The sequence below is a fragment of the Octopus bimaculoides genome, chromosome 7 (assembly GCF_046866305.1).
Source record: "Octopus bimaculoides isolate indiv1 chromosome 7, ASM4686630v1, whole genome shotgun sequence".
In the NCBI taxonomy this organism is placed as follows: Eukaryota; Metazoa; Mollusca; class Cephalopoda; order Octopoda; family Octopodidae; genus Octopus; species Octopus bimaculoides.
This window is the reverse complement of record NC_142934.1, coordinates 22,069,104-22,079,103: the sequence shown is the minus strand read 5'-3', so window position 1 is coordinate 22,079,103 and position 10,000 is coordinate 22,069,104. Positions and strand designations below refer to the sequence as shown.

The following is a 10,000-nucleotide window of genomic DNA, read 5'->3' as shown; positions in this document are numbered from 1 at the left end:
ATATGATGGGCTTCTTTCAATTTCCATCTACCAAATCCATGCACAAGGCTGTGGTCGGCCCGAGGCTATAGTAGAAAACACACACCCAAACTGTCACACAGTGGGACTGAACCAGGAACCATGTGGTTGGGAAGCAAGCTTCTTACCATACAGCCATACCTGTGCCTATGTTAAAATATTTTGTGTATTGTTGAAGTATAACAAATTTACAGCACATAAATTTTAATGACAAAATCTTATATGGGACCCCGAGGGTCATATTGAACCCTGATTGAGAACCATTGACTTAGAGTATACCAGATAAATTTTGTGGCACCAGCACTGTTGGAATCGCCTTGCTGCATGCAAAGCAAAAGGGAGCACCCCATGATGGAAAAGAAACAGATTTAGTACGAGAGGATGATAACGGAAGAAATAGCAGAGGGACCAGTGTTGGCGCAGGGAGGAGGGAAGAAAGTGGGGAAGGGTAGAGAGTAATGTCCCTTGGAGTAGTAAAGAAGAGTAATGTCTCTAAAAGGGAAGAGACATTAGTCTAAAGGAGAAATGTTTCTAGAAGAGAAAAAGGAGTGTCTCTCTAAAGGGGAAGGAGGGGAGAGAGAGAGAGGATGACAACATGGTAATCCTAATGGGGATGGGTGGTGGTGGATGGATCTAGTGTGTGTGTGTGTGTGTGTGTGTGTGTGTGTGTGTGTGTGTGAGAGAGAGAGAAAGTCAGAGTGATAAAGGTGGTAAGAGGGCGAGAAAGATGGGTGTTGAATATATATCAATTTACATCATATATGTCTGTATGCATATATATAGTTGCCATGATAGATCGCTGACCAAAACATTCAATTTTTTTTCTCCGTGTTTTTCTCCGTATTCTTTCTGTTGAAGAGCGTAGGCTCAAAACGTTAAAGACTTTCTCTATTCCTGAGCGTTAAACTAATACATCCTTTTGTTGTTTACACCACCTGTCCTCGTCTGTTGTTGTTTTTTTCATAAATTCCCCCATACACACACACACATATATATATATATATATATATATATATAGGTTCAAAAAAACACAAAACACAATAACAAAAAAACAACAAAGTGAGGACGTGATACGGATAGTGTTATTGGACGCTCGGGAAAGGAAAGAGAGAGAGTATGACGTTTCGGGCGGAGCCCTTCGTCGGAAAGACGGAAAGTTCAAAGAATGGAAAAACGGAGGAAGAGAAAATCGGCACCAATGCCCACGAGGATATATATATATATATATATATATATTCAAAAATATATACATATTCCAAAGGTTAAACAGAAAGAACACAATGAAGGGAAAACTTAGACGAAAACTGGGCGGAAACATAACAGATGGAAAAAGGAGACAAAAACACGATACAAAGAAGATTCGCAGTGGTTTTTTCTCATCAGTTGGTTTCTGAGACGTCTTTGTGGTTTTGTGCCATTTAAAACCAAGACCGCTGTCATCTCAGAGGCGCCTGAACATTAAACTTCAGGATAATGCTGATGAATGTCTATGAGTACAGAACAAAATAACATAGTGTGTACTACAAGAAATAATGACAAAGATGTAACCAACAAGGAATGGTACAATTATAAAGAAAATGCCTTTCGACTATACAATAGCAAAAAGAATAAAAGGAAAGAATAATCATACATATGCAATACTAACAGAAAGAGGCTTTTGACTAAACAAACAGTAGTAACGTAGCGCAAAGAAGAACTGGAAAAAACATCTTGATGGACAGTGGACACACATGTCTAGTTTAGCCAGTGGCAGACCAAGTACCAATTTATTGTTCCTATACAAGAATGTTATTCACAGTAACTTCGGCAATGGCTTAGCTGGCCAAAACTTCAAAGTCATTGTCAACAACATTCTTGTATAATATAGATATATGTAAATATATATACTTATATATGCGCGCGCGTGTGTGTGTGTGTGTGTGTAGGGGCAGGAGTGGCTGTGTGGTAAGTAGCTTGCTTACCAACCACATGGTTCTGGGTTCAGTCCCACTGCGTGGCACCTTGGGCAAGTGTCTTCTACTATAGCCTCGGGCCGACCAAAGCCTTGTGAGTGGATTTGGTAGATGGAAACTGAAAGAAGCCCGTTGTATATATGTATATGTATGTGTGTATATGTTTGTGTGTCTGTTTGTGTGTCTGTTTGTCCCCCCAACTTCGCTTGACAACCGAGGCTGCTGTGTTTACGTCCCCGTAACTTAGCGGTTCGGTAAAAAGAGATCGATAGAATAAGTACTGGGCTTACAAAGAATAAGTCCTGGGGTCGATTTGCGTGACTAAAAGGCGGTGCCCCAGCATGGCCGCAGTGAAATGACTGAAACAAGTAAAAAAGTATATATATATATATATATACATATATATATATACACATACTAGTGTATTACATGTTATATGATGGAATAATTTGGAAGTATACTTTTGTCACCATGGGCAACATCAGGGAATGTAGCATACATATGACAATTTCTTTCAACTTGCATGAAATTTCTTGGTGCTTTAACAGAATGATGAAATGAATATTGATTCTCAAAAGAGAAATTATCTTAAAATGTAAGAAAAAAAAAAAAAATTCTCATTTGCATAACTCCTCCAGTAACTACAATCATTTACCCCACTTTCCTCTACCTCTTCTTTCCTCCCCACTCCTCCTCCTGTCTCTGATTATTTCGCTCTCTCACTGTGTGTGTGTGTATAGTGTTTGTTCACTCATTGCCTGCCACCAAGTTTTGTATAATCACTCATCTTGCACCTCATATGTTAACTCTTTCTGTAACTCTTTTCTACAACACATTCCTCTTCTCCCTGTACAATGTAATACATGACTGGAGAATCAACCAGCCAGCATTTATACTGGACATTACAAACACCCACACACACACAAATATATATATATACTCTTTTACTCTTTTACTTGTTTCAGTCATTTGACTGCGGCCATGCTGGAGCACCACCTTTAGTCGAGCAAATCGACCCCAGGACTTATTCTTTGGATGCCTAGTACTTATTCTATCGGTCTCTTTTGCCGAACCGCTAAGTTACGGGGACGTAAACACACCAGCATCGGTTGTCAAATGATGTTGGGGGACAAACACAGACACACAAACATACACACACACACATATATATATATACATATATATATACGACGGGCTTCTTTCAGTTTCCGTCTACCAAATCCACTCACAAGGCTTTGGTCGGCCCGAGGCTATAGTAGAAGACACTTGCCCAAGGTGCCACGCAGTGGGACTGAACCCGGAACCATGTGGTTGGTAAGCAAGCTATATATATATATCTTTTATTTTTTACCTTTTACTTGTTTCAGTCATTAGACTGTGCCCATGCTAGGGTACTGCCTTGAAGGGATTTACTTGAACAAATCACACCCACTTTTTTTTGTGAAGCCTGGTACTTATTCTATCAATCTTTTTGCCAAACTGCTAAGTTGTGGGGTCATAGACACACCAACATTGGTTGTCAAGCAGTGGTGGTGGTTGGGGGACAAACACAAACTGAAAGACACACACACACACATATATATATATATATATATATATATATATGATGGGCTTCTTCCAGTTTCCATCTACCAAATCCACTCACAAGGCTTTGGTCGGCCCAAGGCTAGAGTAGAAGACATTTTGCCCAATGTATCATACAGTGTGACTGAACCTGGAACTATGTGGTTGGGAAGCAAGCTTCTTACCAAACAGCCACTTCATTATGAAATCTAAAGTTTGACACAAAAAAGAGGAACCCAAATGAAAATGCTACCATGCAGTTGGTGAACATGTTGGCCAGCGCTTGACCGGAAGTTGAAACATTGGCTAAACAGAGCATTCACAGAGAGGAGAATAAATGCGAGATAGTAGGTGCATCTGCGTACATATTTCTTAGTATACCTGCCTGTATAAAGGTTATGGAAGAGTAGGGTTTTATTTGTGTGTCTGTATATGTGGTCCTCTGTGTGTCATGAGTTTGTGCATGTATAAGTTTCTATGTACATATTTGTGTTTAGGAGTGTGTGTGTGTACAATTATCAATATGGCATGGTGAGGACCACAGTTCAAAAGAGCACTTGTTACATCCTGTAGTCTAATTACTATGATAGATATATGCATATATTGATGATGACGACCACACACACACACCACTGAATCACTGTATCGACAAGACTATCAAATGTTGGTATACATTATCTATATATAAAGCAATCAATCTATCTATATGTGTGTGTGTATGTATGTATGTATGTATGCGTGTGTCTATCTATCTATCTATCTATATATCAATTGATAAATCTTCAGTTTAATGTTAAATTGTTTTTATATATAACTTGACAATGTTAAAACAAATGTGAATACATACATACGTGTATGTGTGTAGATAGACCAATAAATAGATAGATAGACAGACAGAAAGACAGACAGACAGATGGATGGATAGATAAATAGACAGACAGACAGACAGATAGATAGATAGATGGACAGATAGATAGACAGACAGATAGATAGATGGATAGATGGATGGATAGACAGACAGATAGTTATGCAGAGAGAGAGAGAGAGAGAGAGAAAGAGAGAGAGAGAGAAAGAGAGAGAGAGAGAGAGAGAGAAAGAGAGAGAGAGAGAGAGAGAAACTCACAACAATAATATTATTTTAAGAGTGTATGAACAACAGATCCAAAAAACAAAGGCTAATGAAATAATAGGGAAAACAGCTTTTACCATATGATAATGGATATTGTAATGAGGCAGGACACTGAGGTGTCACTGTGAAGAGAGTTTCGTTGTTTATTTTAATGGTTTTAATCTATTTCAAAGTTATTTTAAAATAAATATATCACTTAAAAAAATTTCCCAGGGATGCTATCTGCATGAAACAAAAACTAGTTAAGTTAGTATCAGAGAATTAGTAATTGTTCAGGTGCTATATAGCTGTCATTACAATGCCTATTTCCCAAGGGTCAGACAAGACTATTTTGGGGTAGGGTTCCCTATAACCAGATACCCTTTCTGATGATGTGAGCCCTCTGTCTGTCTGTCTATCTATCTATATATCTATCTATCTATATATTTATTGGTATCTACACACATACACGTATGTATGTAGTCACATTTGTTTTAACATTGTCAAGTTATATATGAAAACAATTTAACATTAAACTGAAGATTTATCAATTGATATATAGATAGATAGATAGATAGATAGTTACCAAGTGTGGTAACAGTCTCCAAGTCAATTGGACAAGGAATAATCCAGAGATTGTTATGCAGATGACTGGAAACAAACAACACTTTTCATTCAAATCAAATGTTTGTTTGCAATCAGTAAAAACATACGAAGACAAGGAAAAATATAAATCAGCATGCACAGTGAGCAAGTGTGTTAGTTTCTATGTGTGTACACACACACACATCAATAAATACATATAAATGTACACAGACACACATCACTATATACAGTAATCCTTCACCATATCACAGTTCACCTATTGTGGTTCACCTATTGCAGTTTATTATTAAAGCTTACATCGATTCCTCCGTGGTGTTGTTTTGCATTTATAATGAAACGAGACATAAGTTTCATAAACTACAAAATATAAATATCCACACTACCACACTTGAAATGTATATGCTATAACTCTTTATCTTGATTTGAATGTACATAAAGGTATTTAGAATGCCCAAACTTATTTCTGTAAAGCACTGATGCTGATCATAGTTTAGTCAATAAGCATAGGAGCGAGGTAAATGCAGTTAAAATGGGGGGGGGGGAATTAAGCGGCCCTTCAGAAATTGAATCTCCTTATGATACTCCCTGGGAGTTCATGGTATGAAATTCATTGTCTTTGCTCTAATTTGGTCACCAATGCCATGTATTTAGCTTAAAATGCAGTTAAAATAGGTGGGGGGGGGGGGGGCTCCAATTAGGTGACCCTTAAAAAATAGACCCCCTTAGGACATTCCCAGGGATTAGGGAAGTTGCTGGTTTGAGTTTCGTTGTCCTTACACCAATGGTCTAGGAGGAGTTAACAAACAAAAATGTAACGGACAGAGAAACATCACTGAAATTTATAATAGGATATATATATACAAATTATAAAAATATTTAAAAAAATATATAGTATAATACTGTTTCTACTTCACAGATTTTCACCTATCCTGGGGTGTTATGGAATGTAAGACCCATGACAGTTGAGGGATTGGTATATATATATATATATATATATATATATATATATATATATATAGTACTTTTTTTATTAACCCTGTAAAGATGAAAAGTAAAGTTGATAAACTGAGTACCAGTCAAACATTGGCAGAAATTCTAACGGCAGTTTACCAATCTCTCTCTCTCTCTCTCTCTTTCCCTTTCTATAGCTCTAACTGTTTTTTGTCTGTTTGTCTCCCTCTCATTCAGTATCTGTCTCTCCCCCTCTTTTTATCTGTCCGTCTGTTTCTATCTCTCTCACTTCTCTTACTCACTCTTTCTTTATCTATCTATCTATCTGTCTGTCTATCTCTCCGTCTCTGTTTATCAATCTCTCAATCCAACTCTCCCACTTTCTGTCAGCCTGTCTGTCTGTCTGTCTGTCTGCTTGTCTCTCTCTTTGGGGAATGCTTAAGTTGTGTTACATGAAGGATTATATAAAACCACTCACAGAGTCCATATTTATTCCACAATTGAAGGATTGAGTATGAGTTGGCAACATCTATCTTCTCAGAAAAAACTAATAGAACCGGAACTGAAACTGTCTAAGAATAGTACAATGTGCAGTTTAGAGCAGAACAGTAATTAACAAGACAAATTACTTAATGAGTTTCACCACATTTAATGCAGGGAGCATTGAAATGTAAACTAAAATAATTATGCAACAAGGAAAACTATAATATTAGGTCAAAACTAATATTATTTTAATTGTTTTAGTAATTACGTCAATGAATGTTTCCTTAGCAGATCATTATTATTAATTAGCTCTTTAACTGACAATTCATTAATTTATGTGAATATTAACTTAACCATTTCAAAGTTATTTGACATAGTAATAATAACCCCTTCTACCATAGGAACAAAGCTTGAAATTTAAGGTAAGGGGCTAGTCGATTACATTGACCCCAGTATTTAACTGGTATTTATTTTATAGAACCTGATAGGATGAAAAAGCAAAGTCAACCTTGGTGATATTTGAACCCAGAATGTAAACCTGGAAGACAGGCTGCAAGGCATTTTGTCCAGCATGCTAACAATTCTGCCAGATGGCATAAGGTCAGTAATTTGAATAGGAGGAGATAAGTCATTCACATCAGCCCCAGTATTCAACTGGTACTTATTTCATTGACCCCGCAAAGGGATGAAAGGCAAAGTCAATTTTGTCGTAATTTGAACTCAGAATGCATTGGGCTGAAAAAAATACTGCTGAGCATTTCGTCTGTGAGGGTTAATGATTCTTGAGTTTCGCAGAAAAATGCAATTGTGGTATTTGTTTCAGCTCTTTTTGAGTTCAAATCCACCCAAAGTCAGCATTGTATTTCGCCCTTTCACAATCATGTACTAGTGTTAATGTTCTTACAGTTCTGCTAATCCATTGTCCTGAAAGGATGAAAAGCAGAGTTGACCTCAGCAGGATTTGAACTCAGAGCAAGAGAGTCAGAACAAATACTTATTCCAATGCTCTAATGACTCTGCCAAAATCACTGCTTATTTATCTGTTGTAGTTTTGTTTAACACCGAAGTCATCCCTAATTCAACAGAATTTTTTGATCAAAGGTATCCCAGCCATGACCATCACACCTTATTTTGTTTTAAAAGAGGCACAAAGTTTCAAGGACTACATTAATGTGTCTTTCCATTTTCGTAAGGTATGAGTTGAAAAGATTTGGCTGCTGCTTCTAGGATATCAAGTAAACACATTGAAGTTCTTTTTGTGTTTTCATTGCTGTTGAAGTCGTCTTTCGTGTTTAATCCTAGATCAGTTCTGATCCAACAGATCTGTGATCAAAAGTATTCCAAGCATGACCATCCATATCTATGATCAAAGCACTCCAACCATTCCATCCCTGTTTGGTTTTCCAGACATATCTTTGACTACCAAACATCTAACACACAGCCAGATATTTATAAAAAGAGGGCTATAATGAATGGGACAACTGACCTCAGTATATCACTGGTATCTATTCTAGAGATGCTCTTTTCTGTGTCATCCATCGACATGAATGATAAAAGTGAAAACCAGGTAGGCTTTGAACTCAGAATATAAGAGGACAAATTGGTGAACTTTAAGGGAGAGTACAAAATATTGCAAGATGTTACACACAATACAGTATTTGATGGTGGTGGCCATGGCATTGACCGTTGCAAGAGAAGAAATACTGATTTCTCAAGTTACAAACTAGAAATTTGTATGACTTGCTAAAACAGTGGATCACAGTAATAACTTATAAAAACATTCTGATATACTTTGTAGTATAGATCTGAAAGATCTCAGGCCTAACATGGCGCAACAAGGTCACCAATGTTGAAGTGCTGGCGCAGGCGAATCTTCAAAGCATAACAGCTATCTTGTGTATGAGAAGACTGAGGTGGCTAGGGCATGTCAGGAGAATGGATGACCATCGAATCCCGAAGCAACTGCTCTATGGAGAACTAGCTCAGGGCAAGAGACCAAGAGGAAGACCAAAACTGAGGTATAAGGACACTTGCAAAACTAGTTTGTCCAAGTGTGAAGTGGATGTCAGCACCTGGGAAGAGATGGCTGAGGACAGAACAACATGGAGGATTGTGGTGAAGGAAGGAACTGCTTCGCTAGAGAGCAGCTACAGAAGGAAACAAGGTTAGAAGCGTCAGCGTCGAAAGGAAAACAACAGAAATGCAGAGTGCTGAGCCACCCTCTTAGTATGCAAGTACTGTGACAGAAGCTGTGCTTCAATCATAGGAAGAATCAGCCATGAAAGAAGCTGCAAAAGAGGGAGCCCCTGATATGTTCGATTAAGTGACCTCTAAGCTAGATGAAAAGGGCCAATTATTATTATTATATATTTTGGTTGCATGGAAGTATATATGTGTGTGTGTGTATATATATATATATATATATATATATATATATATATATATATATATGTGCATATATATATATATATGCATATATATATATGTATATATGCATATATATTTACATGCATATATATATATAAAAAAAAATATATATATATATATATTTGTATATATACATTTATTTATTTATTTATTTATTTATGGGTTTCAGCCAAGTGGCTGTGGTCATGCTGGAGCACCACCGTGATTTTCTGTCTTTATGCTTTGCTCTCTTCACGTTCCTTGCATGGCTCTTCTCCTGCACCTGATATAGTCCAATCAAGAGTTTTGATGGCACATCTGGTGTATATATATATATATGCATATATATATATGCATATATATATATGTATATATACATATAAAAAACTCCAATATACATGCCTATGCATGTATGCATTACCATACGCAGATGTACATGGACACAAAAACATAGCTACATTAGTACATATATGTGTGCTCAGATGCACATACACAGATGGCTGCACATGCATACCAACATAGTCAACAGTCACTGTCACCACATGTGAGGAGGACATACACACACACACACACACACACATATATATATATTTATCCCCCTCACACATACATACATATATGTATATATAAATATTCCCATGCATACATGATCCCTGGCATGAATGTTATTCGTTGTGTTTGGAAAGCTGTTTATATGTTAAAATTTGTTGGGTATGTGCATGTCAGTTCTGTGTGATATATATATATATATATATATATATATATATATATATATATATACATACATCTAAACCCACATCCACACACATGTACACACAACTATACACATGTGCACGTGCATACACAGACACACACACACACATATGGAAAACAGATGAGGCAGTAGAGGTAGAACATTTATGAACATAAGCGT

At 36.9% G+C, this 10,000-nt stretch overlaps 1 protein-coding gene across 6 annotated transcripts in view; it reads right to left on the bottom strand.

Annotated features, from left to right (window-relative positions):
• Positions 1 to 10,000, bottom strand: part of LOC106879533 (TBC1 domain family member 4) — a 203,185-nt gene that overhangs the window by 101,560 nt on the left and 91,625 nt on the right. Inside the window, exon 1 of one of the 6 annotated variants that reach the window (XM_089354978.1) lies at positions 6,677 to 6,789. The exons of the other annotated variants lie outside the window; for them this stretch is intronic. Coding sequence (XP_089211104.1) covers positions 6,677 to 6,727 — 51 coding nt within the window. The 5' untranslated portion in view covers positions 6,728 to 6,789. Of the gene's footprint in view, positions 1 to 6,676; positions 6,790 to 10,000 lie in introns of those variants that run through there. 6 annotated transcript variants of the gene reach the window in all.